The 27147-nt window shown below is 42.1% G+C and overlaps 5 protein-coding genes across 30 annotated transcripts in view; 1 reads left to right on the plus strand and 4 right to left on the minus strand.

Moving 5' to 3' along the window:
- Positions 1-838: 838 nt before the first annotated feature.
- Positions 839-1634, minus strand: LOC117586552 (mediator of RNA polymerase II transcription subunit 18-like). The gene has a single exon (XM_034276715.1). The coding sequence runs from the start codon at positions 1598-1600 to the stop codon at positions 947-949; it is 654 nt and encodes a 217-aa protein (XP_034132606.1). The 5' UTR covers positions 1601-1634; the 3' UTR covers positions 839-946.
- Positions 1635-1795: 161 nt separating this feature from the next.
- Positions 1796-11583, plus strand: LOC117586545 (egl nine homolog 1). Of its 2 annotated transcripts, none has more exons than XM_034276706.1 (5): positions 1796-2887; positions 9758-10043; positions 10113-10193; positions 10261-10400; positions 10458-11583. In XM_034276706.1, the coding sequence occupies exons 1-5, from the start codon at positions 2367-2369 to the stop codon at positions 10897-10899; spliced, it is 1470 nt and encodes a 489-aa protein (XP_034132597.1). In that variant the 5' UTR covers positions 1796-2366; the 3' UTR covers positions 10900-11583. The 2 variants fall into 2 exon arrangements, with proteins under 2 accessions (XP_034132597.1, XP_034132598.1); XM_034276707.1 differs by lacking the exon at positions 1796-2887 and adding an exon at positions 8021-8678.
- Positions 2919-3819, minus strand: LOC117586554 (probable mitochondrial import inner membrane translocase subunit Tim17 4). The gene has a single exon (XM_034276717.1). It carries the CDS (start codon positions 3657-3659, stop codon positions 3066-3068), a length of 594 nt encoding a protein of 197 aa, XP_034132608.1. The 5' UTR covers positions 3660-3819; the 3' UTR covers positions 2919-3065.
- Positions 11584-15795: 4212 nt separating the features above from the next.
- LOC117586537 (TLD domain-containing protein 2) overlaps positions 15796-27147 on the minus strand; it is a 67891-nt gene continuing 56539 nt past the window's right edge. For 23 of the 25 annotated variants that reach the window (XM_034276681.1, XM_034276682.1, XM_034276686.1 and 20 more), the window contains 4 exons: positions 16981-17102; positions 16668-16827; positions 16435-16604; positions 15796-16370 (listed from right to left, as the gene is read on the minus strand). In XM_034276681.1, the coding sequence (XP_034132572.1) occupies positions 16235-16370; positions 16435-16604; positions 16668-16827; positions 16981-17102 (588 nt within the window). In that variant the 3' untranslated portion in view covers positions 15796-16234. Of the gene's footprint in view, positions 16371-16434; positions 16605-16667; positions 16828-16980; positions 17103-21579; positions 21719-25104; positions 25481-27147 lie in introns of those variants that run through there. The other 2 variants (XM_034276692.1, XM_034276695.1) reach the window with 2 other exon arrangements.
- LOC117586544 lies at positions 17732-19799 on the minus strand. The gene has a single exon (XM_034276705.1). It carries the CDS (start codon positions 19592-19594, stop codon positions 17975-17977), a length of 1620 nt encoding a protein of 539 aa, XP_034132596.1. The 5' UTR covers positions 19595-19799; the 3' UTR covers positions 17732-17974.

The following is a 27147-nucleotide window of genomic DNA, read 5'->3' on the forward strand; positions in this document are numbered from 1 at the left end:
GTTTAGCAATGGGAATCTCTTTATGGAAGCAAATAATAAAAAAATCGTCCGCATACTGAAACAGTAAACAGTTGCCATCGTTTATCTCGTGCAGCTCTGCGGTGTACAAGTTGGACAGAGTTGGACTGAGGCAGCTGCCCTGACTAACTCCCCTGTTCACCTCAATCTCTCTCTTGCCCTTGATGAGTAGACGCCTGCTTAGGAGGCTGGCAATCCAGGCAGTGTGATTTGGGTCGAACTGCATGACATTCATCTTCTGCTCTAGCGTGCCACTCCTACGCAGTCAAAGGCCTTTGTAGGTCAAGACAGGACGCCACGACCTGAAGGCGTAGGATCTGACCGGCAAAAGCTCATGCATTGAAATATGTTCGTCCAGCTTTTACTTTATCAACCCCTCCATAAATAAAACACTGTATTTTGCAGTATTGTTCTTGTGTGTGGAGTCTCCATACAAGCAGCGACACAAATTACAAAAACAAACCAAAATAATTTGTAATACTAAGAAATCTGTACTGGTACTACCGAATACCGATATATACTTGCATATCCAGATTTTATCATATAAATTATAAATTATAATTATTTAAACCTTACTTTAGCAAATTTGTAAGTTTTATCTTTCCTTCCTCTCCTGTACTGATATTTAATTTATATTTATTACTCTTTCATACTCCATAATAAGCAGTTAATTCTTAATTGAAAATACATAAATAATTAAATGATATATACTATATATTTTCCATATTCCAATATTAATATATTTATTTGGCCACTTGAGTACCCCATTTGTTAAAACCAATTTAAAAATGACATTTACCAGCTCCTTTTAAACATTAACGATGTTAACGATAATTTATTAGTGATGACAATTTGTACAGAGATAAGTATGAATCAGAAATGCAATTGTTGTATTTTCTATGGACTAATCCTAATCCTAGGGCCCAGCCTAGGGCATGGAACCCAGACGCTTGTAGTCGATCTTCTCGAGCTGCACGAGCGGCTTTAATTGTTCGGCAAATAGGCGCATCTCTTCGCCGACATTCTCCTGCCCCGTGGGCGCCACCACAGACAGTTCCACAATGTAGCTCTGGGAAATTGGCTCATTGGCCATGTCCTGCTGCTTGCCGGGTACGATTTTGATGAGTTTTGACACTGTAATCTTCATGCGTCCCTTGCGAAACATATATCCCTTGGCAATGTATTCGAATTCTATGCGAAATCCCATTTCGGTGAGAAACTCCATAATGCTGTCCGTGCAGGCACAGTCTATGCAACTGCGCACCAGTGTGGGTCGACGCTGGTCCACCTCTGGCTGGCCGAGATAACGAATCTGAAAAGGGGCATCCCGGCCCAAGGCACGACGCACACGAAGCAAAAGTGGCTGATTGGAGTTCGGTTGATGCAGACTCATGCACACCTCCATGTCATGGAATGCCTCCGGTGATGTGTCCACATTATCGCAAAGACCTTTTAATCTGTGCATTAGATGTTCGGCGGCCGATTCCAAGATGGATCCTTGCAGCAAGTACTCGAGATTGGGAAGACCGCGATTGTTCATTGCGTGTGACAGTGACTCGCGGTCCGAAGAGACAAAAGCCATAGTAAATATTTAAGTTAATAACTATTAAGTCTATATTGCGATTTGCAATTAAAAGTTTGAATACTGTTTTGTTTGTTCATGCAATAGTTATCGATTAGTTGCCGGCTAATGGTGTTGCAAAGTGCCCGTGTATCGTGGCCTCGATGAATATACTAACTATCGTAAGAGATCGCTCCTCTCTCATCACTAGCTCATAAAAATAAGATTTTAGAAAAAAAAAAAATAGTTAATTTGCGCTATTTCTACCATAATCTGCTCTAAAAACCAACAAAACAAGTCAAGGTTAACCCTTCCAGAGCGTGGCGCTTAAAGTTGAAGTGGTGCAAAGCGCAAATGTATAGATAAATTCCGATAGCAAGCAGAATAAAGCATCAGCTGCATTGTGTGTGCGTTTTTTTGTTGTAGTTTATTTGGCATATATTCGGGTGGCCTACGTGATTAAAATACACATGAAAAGAGGGCTAAGAGTGAAATGGGGCAGGGCACAGTTGGCTAACAAGAGCCGCGGCCGTATTTTTGCAAAATAATTGATAGCGTTCGTCGGAAACAGCTGAAATCGCCAATAATCTGAGACGCAGCCCCGTTTCAGTGTGTGGGTGTGTGTTTCTCTGTGTTTTTGCTTCTCCGCGCGTGTTTGTTTGAGTGTGTGTGTGTCGGGGGGCGAAGGTACAAACACACCCACCCAACAAAGAACAGCCGCACTACCAGACCACTCTCAAGGTTAAAATCGGTCGTCGGCGCCCTTTGCTGCTGCCGCAATGCTGTGATGATGAGCAGGGGACGAGCCAAGGACACAGGGAACAGGAACCGCAATCGCGACCGCGACATGGAGACGCCTCGCTGCTCCATCTGCGGCACCACCCAGCAGCTGTTGCGTTGCGCCAAGTGCAAGGCCATCTACTACTGCTCGCCGGCTCACCAGCACATGGACTGGCCCAATCATCGGCAGGACTGCCGCTTGTTGGCCCGCCAGAAGAACAACAACAACAAGATGCAGCAGATGCAACAGCTGCAGCAGGCCGTGGCAGCCACCACACTGGAGGGCAGCGGCGCTGGCGCCAATTGCTCCACGGCCCAGATGATGACGCCGGCCCATCAGGCCCAGAGCTGGCCGGCAGAGGTGGACAATCTGTTGAATCTCCTCGGGCAACCGGGACAGGGGGGTACACAGCCATCAGGGGATGGCAGCCAGCGGCAGAGTCATCACCACCACCACAACCACAGTGGGGAGAAGAGCTCCAGCTATCAGATCGGACTGGCAGACGCCAGCTTCATGGGATCGGGCAGGTGAGTGTGTGACTGTGTCACGAAGTACATGTAAATGACACCTCCATTTAATGCACTCCAAAAACATTCAACAGAGAATGAGAATCCGGCACAGGGCTAACGCCAATACATGAACATAATTTGGAACTGGGCCAGAAATGGGATACGAGATTCTATAGATACTTGAGTCACTTGATAACTAGACAACGTTGGCCATCTTGACCAGATCCAACAACGACTGGGGGGCAGTACCCATGTGGCCGGCCATCACTCGTTCAAACTGCAAGCCCTGTTTGGACCCGTCCTGATCCTGGGCTACTTCCCACTGGGGACGCAGCGGCTTGCCATGGGCCGCTGCTGGAGCGATGGACTGATCTTCGGCTGCATAGATTGTGGCCATTGCTGAGCTGGCTCCCTCGATCAGCGCCAGCACCAGACACCCGATGACTGCACTGTTTGCCATTTGGCGGACACCCTGACGGGCAGCGAGAATGCCTCCCGTGGCAGCGCCGCTCACAATCGAGTTCCACGAGTCCTCCCGCTGTCTGTAGTGGACTAGCACACAGTCCACCGTGCTGAAGGTGGCACCCCAAACGGCAAAGCTGCCGGCAATCCCAGGGGTCTTCAATTTCACGGAATCCAATGCGCCGTAGAGCCCGCGACGTAGTCCGGACGGGGCATCCCTGAATCCCTTCAGTGACTGGAACAAGGCACCGCCAAAGGTGCCCATCATGAAGGCACAGCCGCAATCCTCCACAATCCGTATGGGACAGGGCTGACGAGTATACTCCATCCTCTCTCTGGGCTGCCCCCAAATCGAAATCTCTCACTATCGTGATGTCTTTTTATTGTCGATCCCTTTGCGAGGATGTCTGTATTGTATTTTGTTTTGGTTCCTAACCGTCTAACGTGTATTTTTCGAATGACTTTTGGGGATTACATGAATTTTAAGCTCGTGTTGCTGCTTGTGACTTTTGTTTCAAATCGGATGGGATCGAACTGAGAGTTTTTAGTAGAGTGGGGAAATAAATGTTTATTGTGACCTTGAAACGGAATCTCTTTTCCAAACTTTATTTTGCACTACTTATCTTTTGTACAGCTATACGTACGATCTGTTATAATATCAGCTGAAACATCTGATGGAACGAGCTATTGTTCCGTTTAAAATACTTTTTCGCAAGCTAAAGTGTGTGGCGAAAGCAGATTAGTAGCCGCCGTGCCTCGCACCCTAGCATGTGCATTCCTTTCCCCACTTGCATATCAAGACAATTATCGATAAGCGTTACGTGCGATGACTGTTGACGGGTGGTTCTGCCCTGCAACCCCATTCCCCCTTATTTCCATTCCCCCACTTAAAATTCTTTATTTGAACTCGAAATTTATGAATCTCATGCCCCCGTACAAGTGTGTTTTTGCCCCTTCGAGGGAGATTAGATTGTCTCCGGGCTGCAGTGTTAAGAGTGATAGAGAGGGGAGGCTCCTGGGAAAGGAATGCGGAGAGAGTGTTTACCTTTGGCTGTACGTGCCCGGGAATCGAATGCATATGGCGGTCGGACTGCTGACTGCAGTCGGATTTCCACGGACACCAACACCCGGACAGCGCTTTCATTGTAATTATTCTGTTGCGCAGTTTTTCAGTACCAAATATTGTTTATAATCACTTTTAAATACCCTCATTGGTCGAGCCATTATCTTTTTGGTTAAGTTGGAATGGAAAAACTGCGAAAGAGCCATCGGAACAGTCTGAATTATATTACCAAATCCTCAACGACTGACTGTAATATTTCTCTTCTATCTGTTCTATCATTAAATGACGCTAGCTTGCTGCACAAATTTCCCATAAGAGAAGAGACACCATCACCAAAGTATACCCCCACGATATTTGAGATGAATAATTTACTGCTTGAAGAATATCCCTAAGATGTTTTGCATAAAAATATATCTAACCTCCATGCAGTTTATATAGATGGTTCTTTCTAAGGGTATCTACAGCGCGGTCTCCGTAGTCCCCTACTTTTTCTGTTGTTTCTCTTCACACACTTATGTATGTATGTATGAATGAATACATGCGTGTATTTGTTTTCATTTTACACACCAGAATACAACCGGCATTAAGAGACACAATAAATATGGTTTCTGCACACACTGTCTATACATTCATAGGTGGGAGATTCTTTAGCAAACGTTTCTTGTTGCTGAATCATCGACACAATTGCGCGTTTGTTCCTTTTGTTCCCATCGTTCGGGGCTTACCGAGTGGGTGGTCCGCTCCGTTTCGTACTGTCCGCCCATTCACTTGGGTGGTCGCCTCCGATTTTGCGTACGTGCCGGGCATACGCAAGTCTTTCGTTCAAATGTTGTTATCATTTATCGTAGTACTATTTCCGACTCATTTGCTTTTATTTTTGTTGACTTTCTGCTGCTGCTGCTCCCCACAGCTGATGGCGGTATCGGGAACGAGATCGGGATCGGGACGAGCAACTTATGTTGTTCTTTATCAAACAATTAGCAGTGGCATGATCTCATTGGGGGTTTGCACAAAATTCTACATTGTTTATAAATGTGTTAACAAAAAGCTGAGACTGGGGGCCTTTTGCTCACGTCTGTTCGCCTGTCAAGCGGCCGGTGTCTGGTACATTCCGGTCCGGGATCGGGAACGGGTTCGCCGGTGTTTATTGGGGTGGGGCCAAGATAAACAAAGCATTGCGCAAAACGTGCTAAACAGCGATCTACTAAAACCGCATCAATGTCTCTGTCGGATGGTCGGATAAGAAAGGTCAATATCCAGCGCAAAGTCGAATCTAGTATTAAGGGCTTTCACCTTTTGCCTGTTTGATAATTTTAAGGAGATTATAGACGGTTGAGCGGAGAATTCTAATTTTGAAAAGTTAATTAGGGCCTCTCTTAAAAAGTTTTGTTTTGCAATTTCCCATCACCATCGGTCATTGATTAAGGATTTAAATTAATAAAAAATCTTTAAAAAACCATCGTAAACACATGATTTTCTTTAATTGATTATGGTTTAGCAATGCTTTTGACAGATACATGAAATGCTTAGCTGACTTTTCATTTACTTATTGAACAGCTTTCGAAACTCGCTGCACAGATGGAACTACTCAAACTAAGCCGTAATCATAATATGCGTAATTTATACAAATTACTTATTGATTATAAAATATATCCCATATAAAAGCTTTTTCAATTGAAATTATGACATACGGGAATTCGAACACTTATCTACATATTGTATTGGATGTACATTTTATACTTGGAATCGAAATAAGAGAACATGTTATTTAATTTCCACGAAATTTGACTTCGGGTTATATGTATCATTATCGGAATTGTCCAACAAACTTAAGAACACTTTTTGAATTACAGAGGTTTTAAGTTGGAAAACTTCATGTTAAACCTAAAAGATTATACCATTCCAGGCCTTGAGATGGATTCGTTGATTTCCATGATATTCTGCCATGTGAATGCACCTTACGTGTCATCTTATCCCTTCTTAAAAGCCTCGGGCGTTAATTCCGACCGTAGATACACGAATTGATCAGTTTCCATGGACCTCGAACCATCATCTCCATTCCCACAACAAATCAAAAGCCAGACGGTACAAAAATAGTAGTGTACAACGTAGCCAGACGCACGTCATCAAGGTCGCCTCCTCAGTGCGTGTGCGCCGCCCGCACCCCGACCCCTGGCGGCTGTTCTTCCCACCGCCACCAGCTGAAACCGGTTGGGGGGTGGTGGGAGGTGTACCTGCGTGTGGTACACGTGCCACCGCGCCAGTTGTCGCACGTAATACATCTAAAAGGCGAGAATGAAGGGTTCGAAGGGCTCACAATCGATCATTCCACTATTTACCCAGAGAGCGAGATAGAGAGGGTGTATACTCATTCCGCTGTCCGCTCTCTTCTCTCTGACTTTGAACTGGGACGTTGACCTAATTTAGCTGAGAGCATTTTTTCTCATGTTTTATGATGTTTCCCCATCCTCTTCCTATTCTCCATTTGTTTGTTGTACAATTCTCGAGGCATTATTTTTTGGCAGATTCGTTTTACTTGCTTGGGAAACATGTATTTAAATATCTACCTCTCCCTCGTTCCTTCCCCCTTCTTGCTGTTGCTCTTGCACTCCCTTTTGCTCGCTTGGCGTCTCACTCTAACGGCCGGGTAACTAACGCGTGTGCGTGTACGTTTTCGTGCTGTGTGCGACCGCTTGCGTGCCATTGTGCATGTGTTGGTGTGCGCTGGGCTACGTGACGATTGTTGCGCTTGTCTTTTTCTGCCTTTGCCTTTGCCTTTTGCGTTTGCTTTGCCGTGTGAGTTTGTTTGCATTTGCTTCGAGTGTGTTTGCTGTCTCTGCTGTGTGGGCGTTGCAAGCGCTTGAAGGGCAAACGGAAGGAAGCCCCAGTCATAGCAATCACATATGTATTTGATATTCTGATTTGATAGCGAAACAAAACTGAGGCGCAGTGACCGGCAACTGTCATATTTTGCATCAGCAATTTTCCCCGTTTTGCCAAATACATGTCTGTCTGTGCAAGTCGCAAAGTTTGTTATCTGCTGCCGCTACGGTCGCCGTTTTCATTTTTCAATTATTTACTCACACCCGACGTGCTTATCAATTTACTCTTGTGGCGTTTCCCATACCCCGAAAGCACTCCTTCTCTCATTCTTCTCTTACTCTCCCCCCATGCCAAGGTATATGAATGTATGGTGAGGCATAGTCACTCACTACTGTTTGCTTGCCAAACAAATTTAGTTCTGTTGAAGGTTGGTTTTTTTGAACATATAGTAAGAACTGACCCAAAATGGAGAATAAGTGGAAGATGGCTGCATACTTGATGATCCACAAGCCTGGAAAATCTGAAGAAGAGCCGGAGTCGTATCAGCCAATAAGTCTCCTGTCTTACTTATCCAACGTTTGGGAGAGACTTATGGCCAATTGTCTTGGAGATTATATAAGAGAATACCGTATATTGCCGGATCACCAGTTTGGCTTTCCTTCAAAACTCAGGAAACACTCTCAAGAGATCCTTCTGCCAATGCCTTACCCTCTATTAATACACTTTGGCAACCTGCACTATAAACTCTGTCTCACTCTCGCCTACGCGTGAGCCAACGGGGGGCAACTGTAAACGCTGCCGCACCGTATTCGTTCAAACGTCGTCGAGAGCGGTTCGTGCTATCGGAGCAGCTGCCTCGTTTGTACATTAATTGAATGCTGAAGCTAGAACGATACACAAACGTGACTAAGGAAGGAAGACAGAAGCAAATGTTAATGAAAACAAACAGCTGCAAATACAGAAACACAAAAACAATAAACGCAACAGCTGGCTGAAGCAAATGCAATCTGCAATTATTCATACCTGTGCACTCACACCAAGCCCAAGGCCAACAAAAAACATTAGCCTTAGTCGCCCTATACCAATACGATAAAACCGGCTCTCCCTCTCTCTGTACCACACACGCGCGCTACTCTCTCGGAGCACATAAAACACGCGAACAGTTTGAAACTTTCTTCATTTGTGCGTGAAAATTGTTGCTATAGCAGTCGCTCAGACAGAACTTCACTCCTGCCAAGATAAATGATCTAAGTACAAAGAACCCTAGTGAAGAACTGGAAAATATTCATAGGTGTAGTGTTAACAGAAGTGATTTAGAACAGTATCAAAAGAAAGCTACGCTACGCTGAGTGATAAACGCAAAATGATAACCTCCACTACAACGGACTATCAGAACTTCTTCAAGCACACGGCGCATCCTGCCAATGCCGAACAATTCTTTCGGGAACTCTTGGATAAGCGGTAATAATAATGGATATCATGTGTGATGACCATTTTTTACGGGCTCCAAGTTAAACGATGTAAAGATCATAGGATAGGAAGGGTTCGTGATAGATTAGCAGATTATCAGAGTTGAGTATGGAATGAATACACCTAAAACTGCAATTAGTTGATTCTTAGTAGTATAAGGAAGTTTACGTTCTCGAACCTCGTTAAAAGTGGATAGAATATAGTAACAATCAATGCACACTCCTACTGATTTCTTTCCTGAGGTATTTGCACTGAATAACAGATTTAATCGATTATGAATGCCAAAAATGAAACCGGTTAACGGTTTCTGTTTGAGATCTTCAATGCCGCATCTCTCTCCTCTCATTGCTTAATCTATGAATTTATATCAAAAAACTTGATATTTAAAAGCTTGTAGCATTGGGCGATCGTCTCTCGATCATCGGTGCAACACGTTTCAGTCATTTTAATTTATTTCGGGTTTTAGACTGTATTTTCTTTTTATAGCCATTCTGAACTTGTGAAAAATGTTTCATCTTTGTTTTATATATTTTCGAGTTGTTTTGTGATGTAGGTTTTGCTTATCCAGAAATTCGCAATCGTTTTGGGGGGCGATCTGGATGGTGGGGATGGCCTACGTGACTACGGTGACTGGCAGAGAGATTTAGAGAGAGAGAGAGCAAACATTGGTTTTATGGAGGTGTCGTAAAAAAGTCGTAAAATATGGTGTATAAATGTACACATATCATTATTATAGTTGTACCAAAGCAAATAAATAACGCTTAAATGCAAACAAACTTTTGCATATCGAAGCGTGAACCGTTCCCAGTATCTGGTCTATAAATAGATTGGAAATGCAGCCGAGGCAGGTCTAGACAGTGGACACTTAGAATGCCGTAAGGTGGGGTTTCCCCCAAGGTGACCTCACCCAGATAGGCATATATAGATCTATCTATCGATATATAGAAAGAGTGCCTTTGTAAGAAATTGTCCATACATATACAGCTAAATAAATATGCATCTTTGAATTTACTTTGTATACTCATCCAAATTCTTTGTTATTTTTCTTTCTTTTTCTTTCCCCCAAATAGCGAACGACGCTATGAGGATTTGTGCCGGAACATCATCAACGACATGAACCAGTATGGCCTGTCCGTGGTAGATGACTTCCTGGGAATGGAGACGGGCCTGAAGATCCTCAACGAAGTGCGGAGCATGTACAATGCGGGCGCTTTCCACGACGGACAGCTGGTGGACAACCAGAAGCCCGATGCTCCATCCTCGGCGGTGCGAGGTGACAAGATTCGAGGAGACAAGATCAAGTGGGTCGGCGGCAATGAGCCTGGTTGCAGCAACGTTTGGTATCTCACCAATCAGGTGAGAGTTTGTGTTCCTCCGGTTTCAAAGGATATGTTACTAATAAATATATTTATCTATATTCAACAGATTGATTCTGTGGTATATCGCGTGAATACAATGAAGGACAATGGCATCCTGGGCAACTATCACATCAGGGAGCGCACGAGGGTAAGCATATACCATGGATAATCCTCAAAAGCGATTAGCTAATCCTATTAATTTTTCCTCTCCTTAGGCAATGGTTGCCTGCTATCCCGGATCGGGTACACACTACGTCATGCATGTAGATAATCCCAACAAGGACGGTCGCGTTATTACAGCCATATACTACCTGAATATCAACTGGGATGCGAGAGAAAGTGGTGGAATATTGCGGTAAGCTGAAATCTCAATTAAATTCGGACAATTTAGTAATCCGTTGACTGGCTATAGGATTCGACCCACGCCTGGGACCACTGTGGCGGACATTGAGCCAAAGTTCGATCGGCTGATCTTCTTCTGGTCGGACATAAGGAATCCCCACGAAGTGCAGCCAGCCCATCGTACCCGCTATGCCATCACCGTCTGGTACTTTGATGCCAAGGAGCGAGAGGAAGCGCTCAATCGGGCCAAACTGGAGAACAGCAGGACAAATAATGCCATCATCAGCAGTACGTCCCAGGGACATGCACAGTCTCAAGCACAGCAGGCCGAACCCGATTCCACAACTACACTACCGCCACCCGCCACAGTAGCCACAGCGACAGGAGCATCCTCACCCACATTGTCCGCACCTGCAGCCGTATTGCCCGCCAGCATGTCCACGGGGACGGGGGCATTGAATGCGAATGTTCCCAGCAACTCCTGCGCAGCCAGTAGCGAGATATGCACGTAACACAGCTCTATAATCGTGGCGGAATCGGAAGAAAGAAAGGGCAACCAAAAAGTGTAAATTATTTCCAAAACACTCTGTAAAAAGTTAGTTAAAAACTATTTATGTACACAAGTCTAGAAGCGGGTCAGGCTCAGGCCCAATCGAGTCAAGACCAGTTTGTAAACGTGAATCAAAGCTCCTTTAGTCGTTAAGCCTTCTAGTTGTAGCCTCTAAGTCGTACGTTTAGTTAGTCTCACACATTAACCCCTAGCTAACTGCTTTTTCAGTGATCGAGTCGATTGTTTTAGCATCTTTTTAATTCGTTACAAACTTTCGCAATTGCGAAATTGGGTTCATTTCATTGTTTTCTTGCTGCCAAAGTATTATATCTAAAGAGCAGTGCATCAACAATAACAACAATCGCCGTGCTCATTCTATCCTATCTCAAAATTGTGCCAGTAGATTGTATGAAATGTGATTTCTTCTGGCATCCCACACCCCACTCACTCAATCTGTCGACTCTCATGCATCTAGTACTCGTAGTTAGAAATCTTTTTCATATCGTTAGGCGACAACAAAATCTGTTCTCTTGTTAAATTCTAGAAGATTAATTATCCATATTTATGGCATATCTACATACACTTGTATGTATGTACATATATGTATGTATATTTTTCTATTAAATGAAAGCCTGAGCAAATGCAACACGTGTCTTAATTAATGTATGTTATTTTTTGTTGTTTGGGCTATTAAATGTTTGGGAACTGTGTGTTTTCTATGATTACTTAAAATAGGTCGACCGTCTGTGAACTTGACAAGCTGTTGCGAAATGTTTAATTAATAAGAGGAGCTATGATTAGTTTACATAGTCTTTAAATAGCGCAAGGTTCGAGGTTTTTACATGGGTAGACAAAGTTCAAGACTATGTTCGGGCTATGTAAGGCGATTCAGACGTACCCAAATGCGAGTAAAGATGGGAAAGGGGCAGCAGCAACTTAGATAAAGTCAAGATGTTGGTAATATCAGGATGCGTTACTTGAAAATCAGTATCCTCATGATCCTGATAAAGTATGTAGGCCCTTCGAAGAGCTGTTTCAAATACTGCCAAACTGAGCGACAAAATAATAAAAAGCTCTTTCGCGTGTTAAAATGTCCCAAATCATAAAAATGATTCGATTTTTGTTGATATTTGAATATACACTTTATTTTTCAGAAAAAGTTGTTCATTTTCGCAATGACTTTACATTTACATATATGTATAGTATATATATTTATATATATTCTCCTGCCGTACTGCACTTCATGTGTTTTGAGTGTTTAATTTTTGGTTTTTGCTGGAATGCCCATATTATTATAATACGAGACAGGTTGCACACATGATTTGATCTGTTTGTTGTCTATATAATATTTAGAATAACCGAAGAACAACGACGAATGTATCATATGCCATTCGAAAAACAAACAACCAAAGCACATTTTTTGTTTTCAACTTTTACATCCATGAATATCTGCGTTTCTGCGAATATGCTTAGTACTTGGCCGTGGCCAAAATTCATCTAGATACTTGATTTGCTCTCCAAAAATATATATATATATTGTTGTATGTAGATATAATATATATGTATCTCGTATATACACACACGACTGGCGACTAACTGATCTACTAATTGCTGATGCTTCTCTTCTTGTCACTGGTCTGCTCTGTAAGTACTCCATCTATTTTCTTTGCCTGCAAATCTGTTGGTAGAAAAATAAACACCACTACCATCTCAACTCTTTGTATCTCCATCTTAACTCGTGTATAGCCCCTTTTCTGCTTGTCAAATCCTTCTATAGCTATTTTTTATGTACCGTTCGTCATGGCATTGACAAAGTTTTGCTCTAAGTGGATTTTTATACAATTTCGGTTCGGTACAGTTCGGGTACGGTTCTATATTCTGTATTCGATAAAGCTGAGAATGAATACTGAAACGGAGGGGCTAGATCAGTATGGGAGGTCCTTTCCTTCAGCTCCTTTCAGCCAAGCCAACTAACAATTGCAAAATGGAATCAAATGATCCCAAAATATATATATATATATTTGTATCTGTTTATATGTAGTATGTATATCTCTCTGGCATCTCTGGCAAATATATGTACTGAATAATCTGCCTCATCGAATTGTGCGAATTACATTTTGCCTTAATTTTGTGTTCGGTGCGCAACAACTAGAAACTCTTTTTATTTTGCAATCTACTCAACACTGGTTGGGGGGCAAGCACTGGACACTGAGTGGGAAAAGTACTCGCACACTAGGCTGGGGTAATGCCGCACTAATTAGCTATGATATATGTATAGTATATTACACAAATACTAAGCACTTAATTGGAACGCACAACGAAAAACTCAAATGGGACAGAACAGAACCTATCCTCCATCTATCTATCATCTTGCACATCGATGATGTTAACAATTTGTTTTTTGGTTTTACAGTTTTCTCTTTCATTTTCATTTGGTATATGCACCAGTCTACAATTTAATTGACAGAAGTTACAATTTAAAAATATTTTGTTCTTACGCTTTGCTTTTTGCTTTCTGGTTTTACATTTTGCTTAATTTTCAACGCACAACAAAAATATCTACGAATTCAACAACATAGTTATCCGCAGGCTACCAAAATGAAATCCTATATACGAGTATATGAATATGCAAATTTCTCAGTTATGTAATCCCCTATTCTTTCTGCCTCTGTGTGGTGTGTGTTTGTGTGTTTGTGAGAGAGACATATAATACATGTAATTGACTTTCGGTCAACGAAACTAATCTTCGGTATACATATACGAGTAATATTTTATGATAGTAGGTAGGCCTCTCTCTCACTTCCATTTATTTTTTTGGGATCTGTAGTTTATACGAGTATATCTGTTAGTAAACGCATTTTGGTCTCAAGATTTTTGTTGTGTGTTTCTCAAATGAAGTTCGCGCAAAGTCGGGGTGAATTCTGAATCTCTCAGTTGTGTTTATGGGACTATCATTATTATTTTGACACGCTCTGTAAACAAGCATTTGCTCTAATTTCCAATGTCCTCTATATGTAGTCCTAAAAAAAAGTCTTCCGTTTACACAATACAACAGGAATATCATCATCATCATCATCATCTTGATTGGGGTTTCAGGATTCTCATGCGTGTTGAGGAGGATATATGCATGTATCATATATAGCATACGTTTATCGTATCTGCGGTTAGGTTACATAAAAATTGTCCATCTGTCAAGATCGTTTAAATAGTATATAACATCTAAAAACATCTTCTTTGGCGTGAGTCTCCATAGTTCGTTTCACCATATATCATATCGTACTATATCTGCACTAGTGGGTTGTGGGTAGGGCGGGCGTGCAAAAAGTTTCAGCTAAATTTCTCTAAATTGTTTGCATGCTAAAGAGGGTTTTCTGCTGGGATTATCTTTACAGTTACTCGTTTCTCAAATGTTTCTCCATCTCTTTGTTGTGTGCGTTGTTTCGTGAGTAAAAACTTCAACTCTAATGAAATGAAATATTCTTTCTATGTATATCTCATACATGCTTGTTTTTCGAACTCTGTTCAGTGTAAAATATCAGCAATTTTGTTTCGTTTTTTTTGTTTCTCTCAAATATGTGTGTTTGCAGCGTTTCGTGTGTTCGAATATTTAGAATATGTTTTCTTTCTTTTTTTTTCAGATTTTTCTTGTTCAGGGTAAGAAGGGTTCTTGCAACATTTACAATTCACATCGATAAGGGTGTGTCTGGGGACACAGTGGGGGGGACAAAAACACTACAAAAATTACACTTACATTTAGTCTAGATTCGCTTCTACCATTATACACACACATACATATGTATGTACATATATGTATACAGGATGTTTTATCAGCTGTGTATACATATATATTCATTCTTGTTTCCTTTTTTGTTTGTTTTGTTTAACTATACTGAAATTGTATCTCAAAAGGGATATAAAGCCATTTAAGTTTGTTTAGTTGTTTCATCAAAAAACCATTTCCATTCCATATCCGCACGGCATCAACAATTACTCCTTGTCATTCTACGAGTTGGAGGATCTTCTGCGATATCCTGTGGAGGCGGGAGGAGAAAAACTTACAACTACAAATCCTGCTTAAAATCAACGCGTGGGACGCCACTCTTTACAAAAGATATTACACATCTTTGACGATGAGGGGGAGTAGGGCACTGACAATTAAAAATTTCTCGCTTTTGGCCATGTTTCTGGTTTTTTTTTATGTATAATATTGTGTATTTCATTCTGGTGTTGTTTCTGTTTGTTTGTTTTTAGTATATAATTGCATAAAGTCAACATCATTAGCATTAAAACATAAACATAATTAAATATATATAGTATATTGGATAAAACTAAAAAATTAAATTTTCGCTCTGCATTCAGTTTCTTCTCCCTTCTCTACATTTATTATAAAAGTCAAATCATTTAAAAGTTAACCTCATTTCTGTTCACCTCTTCTCTTATTTTTTTCACTTGCAATCAGCATTTTGCACTAAAAATTATATCGACATTCTTTTTTTATTTTTATTTATCTTGCTCTCGCGTACTCTCTTCTTTAGCTCTTCTCTTTTTGCACAAAATGTTCTTCTCGAAACGAATTATAAAATTAAATTCAAAATGACATCAATCCGAAGAAACACGACACGGCCTTATGGTCTGTAGTGTTTCCTCTCACAAGTTTTAATGTTAATAATTTTTTCCATAATAAGAACTTAACGTAAATGTATCAGTGTGTGTGTATGTGAGTGTATGTGTTTTTGTGTGTGGAGGGTGTGTCTGTGTACGAATGATTGTGGGGGAGTGAATGTGATTTTCAATTGTTTTTCATTTTTATTTCACTTTGCTTTAATTTTTCTAATTTTTTCCTGCTGCGTGTCGCTTGTTTTTTTGCCTTCTAAGGGGTTTTGGGTTTTCTCATGCCTTGTTTAAATCTAACACATAATTTAGTTGCTTTTCGTTTAATAATATATATAATATAAAAACTAAATAATTAATACGTTCAAACGCATAGACCTATCTCCTCAACGAAAAACGCTTTCCGCCCAAACTCACAGAAATTCTCACAAGATGTTTTTCCTGTGATCATTTCCAGGGAGTTTGTGGGTTGGGGTTTTGAGGGGGGGAAGGAGAGGCTGTGTGGACTTTCCATAGGGTTTTCTTAGACGCACACTAGCTTTTGACATCATTCTCAGGTTGTTGGTTTATCTTTATCGTTTTTGTTTAGTTCATATAATTAATTAAATAGGTAGGTAGGCGGATGGCGCCATAAATATGTGTGTGTGTTGTGTGTTTGTTGGTTGCTGCTCTCAACAGAAATTCACTTAAACAAATGCCCAGCATTCGAGTGTTTTGATAACAAAGTCTTCTTGTGGCGCCAGAGGCTCATTGCCGTATGTGCTGCAATGCTGTGATCGTCCCTGATTGAGATCTCCATCAAGCCACAGACCAAAGCGACCACTGAAAATGGATGGATAGTGCGTTAGTATATCAAATGGTATGGGCATGCACGGGGTGTACTTACTCGCCAGCGCCAATCGACAGGCTCTCCATGTTGCCCTTGATAAAGTACATGTTCTCGCCAGTCCAATGGAAGACCTTGAAGCTGGGATTGAACTTGTAGAGCAGGGACTCACCGGTGCCATAGAAATGATCCGACACATGCAGCGAGCAGGAGGTCAGGGCACCAAATACCTATATAAATATATACAGGTGATAGTTAATCTTCATTTAAGATCTAGTTTAAACTTGGCTTACATTATTATCTGTGTCCTCGATGACAATTAAAACGGGACTCTCCAGGCGAGCCATCTTGCGGTACAGGGAGTTGAGGGCGAAACCATGTTGCGATGTGCTGAAGATCAAAGACCAGGAGTAGCCCTCGGCACGAGCGGGCAGATGAGAGCAAAGCTTTTCGCTGTAAGTAAAGGTGCAATACATAAATATAGGGTTCACTCAGAGCAGGTCAACGCATTTTCCAGTCAAAAGGGGAACGCAGCAGTTGAAGAACTTTTATATTTCATCTTTATGCTTAAAATACTTTGTAAATATATTTTAATCAACAACTTACCGATGCTCCTCTGTGAGGATCTCTGTCTTGCCAATTAGATCGGGAATGGGGAAGTCCAGGTCGAAGGAACCAGTCGCAAACAGTGAGGTCTTGCGATATTCATCTGTGCTCATGGACAGCACCTGGAGGAACGATGGATGATGGAGAAGAGTTTAGCATTAAAAAATATGTTTCAAGATTGCAAAATTAATCATAAAAAAAGCTAATTGATAAATATATCAATCATAAATCTAAATCAAAATACATATCCAACAAAATATATAGTTTCTCTTGTTGTTTTGGGTAGGGGGATTTCGTTGAGTTTCGTGGCTAAACGTGTTCACTGTGTGCAGTGCGTACTGTAGTGTGTGTTGTGAGTGTCTCTTGTGGTGGGGGTTTTTGGTTTGGAATTCAACTACAAATGAAAATCGCTCGCTTGGCATCGGCATCGGCACTAGCTGAGTGAACATAAATTACACGAAAAATGTACACTTAGAGAGACTGAAAGATGTCTATAATACAATGCTGAATGCAGAAGGATGCAGTAGTGAAAAACGGCAAAGGTGCAACGGAGTAGTGAAGCCTGGCAACAAGGCCAAGACATTGATGGAGACAAATGCAGATAGCACAGAGTTCAACTAAAATATTTCCCATAATTAGTATCCATTTCCATTCTAAAAATCAATTCTGAAAGTACAGCTTCGCTTTGTATAATCTGGCAACGCTGCGGCAAGTAAACAGATACCAAAAGAGATCAAAATATCTACAGTACTTCTTCGAAAGCGTTTTTTTTTATCATTAATTTCAATTAATCCACCATGAAAAATCCTTGCAAAATTTTGGGGATTAGTTTTGTCAGATAATTACTAAATATAAACTGAACGAATGCTACGACTGTGTTGGCAGTTGCTGAGGTAACGCCGTTTTCCTGCTTCGGCTCTTCTACAATACTCTGTTGGAACTGCGACTGGCACGAGTACTGTTACTGCTTCAGAGACTGCCTCTGGCTATGTTTCTACCACTTTTTGACACGGCTGTGACGGAGCTTTATGACGGGACCACCAAAGCGCTGAAATGCCGACTCCTTTACGTATTTTTCAGGCATTGCGATGTCCAACTCGGCGTCTTTGTATTGGTCGTCGTCGGCCTTCTTCGGGAATGGCTTCACCTCATTTTTAGGAAACTTTGATGATGAATTTACGATAGAGGAGTCCTGGCTGAATATACCACTTGACATATGCGACGCCTCGGGGACCTTCAGGCGGACAACGCTGGAGGAGGCATAGACTTGTCGGTTCTCGTCCTGCACCTGCTTCCGCCTCATTTTGCCCTGGCCAATTGTCAAGGGCTTGGGCTTGCCCGTGGACACACTGCGCTTAGAGTTGTCGTTGCTGGGGTGCCCTGTCGAGTCAGAGTCCACCTGCTGGGACTGGTCACGCCGCCCGAATAGCATGGAGGGATAGTGGATGTCATCGAGGCGTTTCGGGACGGTATGGCGACTTGTGCTCAAGGTGCCCCTCAGCACGTTCCGCTCGGAGGCCTCGCGGTCTGCCTCCGCTTGGACATACCCTTTTTTCATGTTCGTCCAAACGAAGGAATCTTCAGGCTCCTTCAACTCGGAATCATCGCCGTCGCGTGCCGCCTTGACAGGCGGCTGCTTCTTCGCCGAGACGGCCGCCTTGGACTTCAGCTGCAACAGAGGCGGATCCATGCCTCCAAAGAAATGTTTTCTCAGGAAGTCGCGCTCCTTCTTGGGCTGGTCGTATCGCTGATAAGTCACCAGTGTGGGTTCCTCGCGCTTCTCAGCAGGCGCTGGAGCTGAAACAGGCAGCGACGGTTCCTGTGCCTGTGTCGCTTGGCGAACAGAGGGTCGCTTGGGGGCTCCTCTGGCCATGGGCACGTCCATCAATTCGAAGTCTTCCAGCGAAATGGAGGCACTCGGCTGTGAGTCGCTCAACCGCATGCGTTGGTCGTGTTGCAAGGCCCTGGAGTTGCGACGCGTCGATGTGTAGACGTAGCGCTGCATGGCAAAGGCCTTGCGCCTCTTCAAGTCGGTGCTGCTGCTGTTTCTACTGGAGGACGGTTTGGACACCGCCCTGTTCGTATGGGTTTGCAGCTGCTCCATCGGCTTCGCGATATTGATCTGGCGACGTAGCGGATTCACCTTCCTCCCTAAAATTTCCTCCGAGACATCCTCTGTGTGGTCCATGTTCGGCGACTGTTGGGCTGTGGCTGTGGTCCTTGCCGGGTGCTTCCACCCCTGCAGCAGGTCCCTCTTCTGGTTTTCCCGACGAACGACGCAGATCCTTGAACGTACCGCCTCGTTGATGGGCATCAGCTCATCCGAAATGGACTTGCTGATCTCCAAGGCCATTCTCACACTCCGCCCCTCGCTGTAGCTTATTGGTTGGACATGGTTCTGTCGCTGCGCTGCCGATAGATGTGGCGTCCTCATCTCGGCATGAACAGACCCAGGCATAGGCATAGACGGTCGTATCCGGTTTTGCGGGGGGGCAGCCGTGGACATGCTGCGCTTGTAAATGCCCTGCATGGTGGCAACAATGCCGCCAGTGGCCTTCGAGGCATTCACCGTTCGGATGGCCAGCCTCGAGAGATTGATCTGATGGCTCTTCATGGCTCTTAAACTGAGTCAATCGCAATGTGAGTCTGAGTTCTTTTTTTTTACACAAATTTTGTACTTTTAGAATAGATTTGGATTTGGTTGTTGAACAAATTCGGAATGAGAACGTATAAATCTAAACTGAAACGAAATTTCTAATATTTTGGGAGAGATATGTTCTGAACAGAAGGCAATAAAATACTGACTGGCGAAATATACGAGCCATTTTTCTGACATTAAAGTCGTGTCTTGCTTTATCACCCATAAAACAAATAAATCTCTCACCCTAAACACTCTGTGGAGGCAACGCGAACGCAGTTTTCCGTGTAATCCCATAGTGGAGGAGGTGAGAACTAATCGATTGGGGGTCCAGTAATATACTGAACCCGAAGCACATTATCTTCATTCTTCATTGGCTATTTGTGTCATTCAAAACTTTCAATTTCAATCGAATCTTATCCCGCAATCACAGCTATCGGCTATCAGCAAGGGAAAAGCTCCTTCGCATTTGTGAAATTCAATTCTCTGACTAATTCGAGTGGGTTCGCTGTTCACCCACTTTCAACATACATATATATTTAATTGTATTTATTTGATTGTTGTTGTTTTATTCTGGCATTGACAGCGTGTGAATATTTCGCCATGAGACGTCAATGAATCGAAAATGTCATTCCTTACTTCTTCCCTGTGCACGATCAGAGCTGTAATTGCCAAAATAAACTGTGATTCGGATAGGTTTTGCGCACACTATGGGTATGGATATGAATATAAGATTATCCAAGTGCTAATCAAAGAAAAGGCATAGAAACAGGTTACTTGATTAAATAAAAACTAATCCCAAGAGCAGACAACACCTGTATCTGCGGTGTGCCCCCATATGGCGCTCGGCAATGATTTATTTGGGAATTATTTGTCATTTTTTGTAGGAATTACGATGCTCCAAACGTGATCTATGCATTAGCAAGTCTTCAAAGCACACCAAAAACAAAGCATATCCCTAATATAACCCACAAATACTATATATACAAATTTATGAGGGAATGGGAGTGCGCATCGCAGTTTGGATGGTTTCATTAGAGCCAAGATCCCAAAATTGATTGATTGGGCAGGCGGCACTCGAGTTGAAGAACCCCTGCCCTGAGTGGTAATGTTTCGACTTTGACTTTGATTATGGTAGGATTATAGTCAGTGCCATTGTACAGCTTTTGGCATCATAAATCAATTATGAACGAGCCACAGAGTTGCATACATAAATGAGAGTCATGCAACGTGTGACCTCGGTTGCAATTAGCCAAATATCACATACTGTCACATACTGAATGATTCGTTTCGTGCTCTGGTAAAGCTCTATAGAAGGTCGAAAGTTCTTTAGGCAGACAGACAGACAGGTAGAGAGAGAGAGAGTGAAAGACCTTCTAAAATAGGTCACTCCAAAAACATTGGAAAATCATTCAGACATTCCAAATTATACGAATATATTATGTCCCTTTATATGTGCAAATATTGCGCAGATTCTTAACAGAATTGAGGCGTGACCGAACCACTCGACGGAGCAGTGTGGGAGGGAGGGAGTGTGTGTCGGGAGGAGTACAATTAAAAAACAAAACGCAATTTCATCAGTGGACAAAAGTAAACAACAAATAATCAGCGAGATTTCAACGCACTCCACAAAACCCGAGATCAGATCTGAAACAGAATCAGATTCGGATTCCGAACAGATCCGATGAAAGCCAAAGTCAAACGTCAATGACAGTTGTTTGTCTGGTCTGGTCTGGTTGGGGCCTCTGGCTTTTTGTGGCCAGAGATCTGGTTGGTCTGGTGTCTGGCTTAGAGATCGTACGAGTGTCGTGTCACATATGATATGCATGTTTAAAGCACGATTTGGTGTTCGAGTTTGTGTTAATAGTTGTGCTTCCACTGTATGAGCATCAGATATATTATATTTATTGAAAAAACACAGCTGGGAAATCACATGAGTCATGTGTTAAACCATATTTTACCTCACGACTGAGACCATGATTGACGGGGACCATCAATTCGCACATTTTCATGTAGGGATTGTTCGAGATTGTTGTCACTTTCAGTCAAAACGGAATATTTCACAGAAACCTTTCGATTCACACACGCAAACGAGGCGTATGAGCAATATCTGAATACGAGCACGTGCTCGACACAGTTCTAGATCCTCTGCTTATCGTCTATTGAACTTTTTTTCTATGCAAATCTGGGATATCTTGAGTGGATGGCTGAGATCTCTACCGTTTTCGATCCGATAATAATCGCGCTCTGGAGTAACTCGTTTCGCGTTTAAATGCCAAATGAATGTTGAATCACTTCAGTCGCTCTTATTGGCCCGTTCCTCGCTCGAAAATCTACTCAAAACGTCACTCTCGACTCGCTTCCACTCACTTCTCTCTAGGTTGAGAGTTAGCACAGCGACAAAGAGAGAGAAAGACAATGGAGAGAACAGCAAAGCCAAGAGGAGGAGTGGCTCTGGGCTCTAGTCTCTGTGTGGAATAAAATAAAGTAATAATAAAGCTGAAAAGTGACAAATTGCTTATGTAGAATTCCCATTCCCCATTCGCTGTCTCTCTCTGAACTAAAATGCAACCCCATTGTGCATTTCTATACATTATTACCTACTCGTTTTGTTAATACATGTGTACAATTATCTAGCTGATAAATTAACTAAAAAGTGTGTCAAAATGTATTGGGCGAGATATATAAGGGCTCAAGGTGGGAGAAACCTTTCAAATTTATGTTTTGATGTGTGTGAAAGTTTCTAGCAATGTAAATAGAGTTAAAATACAGATAGATTGGGATAGAACTGATCGAAAATGTATGTTTTGTTGTATCATTTTATCGTAATAGAGTTCGGTTGCACAGAGAGAAATAATAATTGGAGAAATTAAGACAGAATATATTGGAATTAACATTAGGAGCCCATCAAACTTATTTAAAATGTAAATCAACTAGAGATCTTTACTCGTTATTAGCCAGAAGATATATGTTCCCTAGATAGCACACATACTCGTATACTCAAATGGAAGTTACTTCATTTCTGTCCGATAGGGTAGCAAAAATCGGTTAAGTTCTATATGGTGGCCATATACTAAGTGCAACCAATAAATATTTTACGACATTTTGAAGTCGTAGAACAATAAACTGTGTTCGCTCGGGTCTTGATTTGTACGATTAGAAGATAAAAGGTAAATGCATAAATCTCAAACGGAATCCCCCCTCCCAATCAACTCCGTCACGATTAAACAAATGCCATTTGAATTTAAGAATAGAATTGGTATTATTTTTGCACACAAGATTCTGCATTTGTTTTTCTTCTCACCGAACTTTTGATAAGATACCGTAGAAATCGAGTTGCGTCTCTTTATCAATTAATAATTAATTTAGAGCACTTAATAATTGACTGGCAGGCAGAAGATCATAGATTTTGATTGAGAGATTTGCAATGAATTTAAAACGGGGCCATCGAAACTTGCGAAGGTGAGAGAACTGTCCTTGATTGATTGATGATATTTGTGTGTTCATATCTCTATAGATAGACACACTATTTTGAAGCTGCACTTGAGTGGGCGCCGCGTACTTTGTTTGTGGTTTGTGGCACGGCCGCGGTAAACATGTTCCGCAACGGTTCTGCATCAACTGGTTCCCGATTGTGACTCAAACGAAATCGTGTCGGAGGTCTGCTCCGGGCCAAAAAGTTTTAAAGTAAACAGCAGCAAGTCGAACCGAAAGAACCGGCCCCAATACGTTGGAAAGAGCAGCGACAAAATTATAAAAAAAGGGTTCAAGATATTCCGACAGTGGGATACCCAGCTAAATAAATAATTATTGTTGTAAAACTTATAAGATTTTAATAATTTTGTGTTAATAAGTAGATATTTATGTTCTCTATTCACAGCTCAATCGAATTTTAATCAACTACTATTTTGACAACTATGGATACCAGGGCATCCGAGAAGTCTGTTCTGTAACATTTTGTAGTTCTACACGAATATGGGATACAGACAGGCAAAGAAGAATCAGAGAAGTGGCAAAAAAGAGCCAAAGAAGAAGCGAAAGAGAGTCAAAGCACCGGCAAGCGATTAAACCGCTTGCCCCGCAAAAACAAGTCTTAAAACCTGCAACTTTTTGCTGTAACTCGAAACCCCTTCCCTCTTTGGGGTTGACTACGAAGGGAGAAAAACAAGAGTCAGGCGAAAACATTAATGCTCCATTGTATGCGGGTTAAGCATTACTTTGGCGACTTTTCCATGAGAAAAGATGCCAGAAAGAGGGCTTGGTAGTCGTAATTAAGTTATGCACGGGCACGAGGATGGGAGGCATGGGGAAAGGTGTGAAGCCAAAGCAAAGTTCCGAGACAGAGCATTTTTGTATGCTAAATGTGATTCTTTAAAGACTCTTCTTGGGCAGGGTTCTAACTATTCTTGTCCTGGAATAATGATATATATTTTAAAAGTCCAGTGCGCCTGACCCTAACTCGTTATTTGTAAGGCGTTATCGTGGGGCTTACAATTGTTGAGAAAGGTCTTTCATATTACAATCTTATCATTTTATGGGCTTAACAGTGTTCAAGAATACCTCTTAAGTAGCTTCTTTGAATGTTAAGTTGTTGAACCTATTTGGGCGCTAAGTAGAGCTACTGTTCTTTAGATATTTCCTGTTCTGTTCACCGATTTCTTATCACTTCATATCTTATATTCATTTATATATTTTCTACATGTTTGAGTTTACTTATCAGTTATTGTTGTGATTGCCAGTGCTGTTTTTCTTTCTATTGTTGTTCAAATGCATTAGGAGAATGGAGAGCGTGAAGCAGTGCCGTGCCGCCTTTTGTTGAGGTGCGCAATTTCTTTACATTTGTTGTTTACTCGTACATATTGTACATACATATTTCTTGCATCACACTTTGTATCCTCTATTGTTGTTCATCTGTCTACGTCTATGCAAATATTTAATTAGTTGCAAGTCTGTCGTCTCCAGGGTAACTTGGGTTAGTTGGGGAGGTCAGGCCATACTGTTTGCCAGAGCTAAATAGTGTTTTCTTTGGCCATATTTCTAGAGAATTATCTAATGGGGTTTACGAATCATACGAGTACTGGAGTGTAAACCCACTAACCCCAGGCAGAGCATTGACCCATGGCACTCACTGCAATTCGAGATCGAGACACGATGACACGTTGAGACGAATGGGGTTCGTCTCAGGCCTTAGGTGTCAGGTCTCAGATCTGAGGTATTCTCCTTCTGGTACGAGTTTAGTTCCACGAGTAGTGGCAAATCAGTTCAAGCAATTAACTTGTGAATGAAGAGGCAAAATCAAGTCATTTGTAATAGTTGAAACGTGTGCGATAATAATTCCCCACAATCGATGCTTGCTATTTCTAGAAGTGCCTCGTGTTCTCCGCAGTAATAACAGGCGAGTTTTTGTACACTATTTAACACAAAAGAACTTTCATATCCCATGTTGCAGAGATGCTCAGAGAAGATCTCAACTTTTCCGCACTCACCGTTTCATGCATTTCCCCGCTCTCATCGAGCAGTGCCTCCAGACTCTGATCATCTTTTGTGGGCGACAGGGGCGGTGTGGGCGAACGGTTCTTGTTTGCCAGCAGAGAGCGAGGCAGCAGATGCCGCCCATAGTGCAGGTATAGGTAGCGGCCCCACTTTCGACCGGCCAGGCCGCAAACGGCGGCCACAGCAAAAAGTATGACCACAAACCACATGTTGCTGAGAGGCAGCAAAAAAAAAACAAATACAAAAGCCAAAAGCGATAACAACACAGGAAACAAACAACGATGGTTAAGCAAAAGCTTCGAACTGTCCAACTTTTATGGCTAGCAGTGTAGTGAGAGAGCTTTCCCGCTCAAGGCATTGTGTGTGCTTTGGCCCTCGCACTATTCGGCGTTGTCTCTCTCTCTCTCTGCTCCACTCCACAGCTGGTCAGTCTTGTGACCCACGAGATTTGTGCTTTGCTTTTTTCTCTGTTCTTTTGTGTGTGTGTTTGCCGTTTTGTGCTTCTGTTGTTGCCACACGTTTTATCACGCTCTCTGCTTTGGTGCGCTTTTTCAATACGAATACTATATGGATTTTTCTATTGGTTTTCCTTTCGCTTTGTTACACGTAAACAGAAAACAGTACTTCGATTGTTTACACTGCAGCCGTCACACTCTCTATTTCTTTCAAATCTTTTCAAATATTTGCTGTAAAAGCTTTGACGTTTATCGAACTTTATGCCACTGCTGCTGCTATTTTCAAACAAGTCGCTCGAGCGACTGTCATGACGAAACAGACCATAGAACCGAACAGCACGAAAAGAAGTTGCCGAGAGAGAGAGAGAGAGAGGGAGTCGCCGCCCGCTCTCTCTTTGGCACTCACTCTCTCAGCTAAGCTTTTCTAGTGGGAATGGACTGGACGCTCTCTTTGAATCAAGATTGGGTTTGGAGCCCCAGCGAGCTGGCAACTTCTTTCGCCTTTTTGCAGACAACAGGTTTGTTGGCAGCATGTTGCACCGCAACAATGTTGCAGCAGCTAAAAAGTTCTGCATGTTGCGTATACGTAATTTCTATTTTTATGCGATAATTGATTTTCAATTGAAGCCCAAACGACAAACCACTCACGTGCCATACAAAAAGAAGAAGACTTCGGGGTCTGTTTTTGGTTGCATCTGCGTTGGGCCAAGGTTTTCGCCGACATTTTTGGGTTATTTTCGCAAAAACTGGTTTTGCTGCTTCTCTGCTCTTCTGCACCCAAAATAAACCCCAAGTATTTAACATAACGGCGCCACCATCACCACCTGACGATGACCATAGCTGAGACGCACTTATGGGCGTGTTAAATTCCAGCGACCAAACAACAACAAGTAAGAAAAACAAAACTACTTCGCTTGTAATTTGTATTCCGATTAGATACGCATTGAAACTGGTTAAAATATGTTTTTTCCATCGAGTAAACAAGCCTCTAAATCGAATTATTTGGAGTAGGACACATGACATCTGAGAAATGAGTCTTGTTTGTGGCAATTGGAACCGGAATCAGACCAGGCCTCAAAACTCTGCTCTACTTTTAAATGCATGCATTTACGAGTATATTTCAGAAATCAATCAAATGCGAACCGGTTATGAATCGGATAGCTCTGTCAGTTGACTTGTTTCTTTGTCTCCAGATACGAGATCATCTCAATCAAATCCAATACCCCATCTATCAGTGCGGGTTACATCACCTCAACAAGAATTGCTAATGGGGTTGGAGGAAATCTGAATCTACAATCTCGAATTCGTTGTATACAAGAACTTCACTGGAAAGCTATATATGTATTCCATCTTCCATCTTCTAGTTTGACCTCTTTAATCACCAAGCCAGGTCTTGGGACCTCCCCTCCACAAACGAACGGAAGGCAGGCACATAATTCAATGCAATTGCCTCTGCACACAATTATAATTTTATTTTTTTGGCGTTCCCAATGATGAAATGATCACGTGTCTGGGCTTGGGGATGTCTTTATAGGTACATATTCGCATATATGTTCTACCGACGATATTGTGTGTTTAACT

The sequence above is a fragment of the Drosophila guanche genome, unplaced genomic scaffold (genome assembly GCF_900245975.1).
Source record: "Drosophila guanche unplaced genomic scaffold, DGUA_6, whole genome shotgun sequence".
Taxonomy (NCBI): domain Eukaryota; kingdom Metazoa; phylum Arthropoda; class Insecta; order Diptera; family Drosophilidae; genus Drosophila; species Drosophila guanche.

Coding starts and splice junctions, on each gene's coding strand:
- LOC117586554 (XM_034276717.1), bottom strand. CDS start 3,659: ATGGAGTATACTCGTCAGCCCTGTCCCATACGGATTGTGGAGGATTGC.
- LOC117586545 (XM_034276706.1), top strand. CDS start 2,367: ATGATGAGCAGGGGACGAGCCAAGGACACAGGGAACAGGAACCGCAAT. Junction 2,888..9,757: donor AGCTTCATGGGATCGGGCAG/GTGAGTGTGTGA, acceptor TCCCCCAAATAG/CGAACGACGCTATGAGGATT. Junction 10,401..10,457: donor GAAAGTGGTGGAATATTGCG/GTAAGCTGAAAT, acceptor GACTGGCTATAG/GATTCGACCCACGCCTGGGA.
- LOC117586544 (XM_034276705.1), bottom strand. CDS start 19,594: ATGAAGAGCCATCAGATCAATCTCTCGAGGCTGGCCATCCGAACGGTG.
- LOC117586552 (XM_034276715.1), bottom strand. CDS start 1,600: ATGGCTTTTGTCTCTTCGGACCGCGAGTCACTGTCACACGCAATGAAC.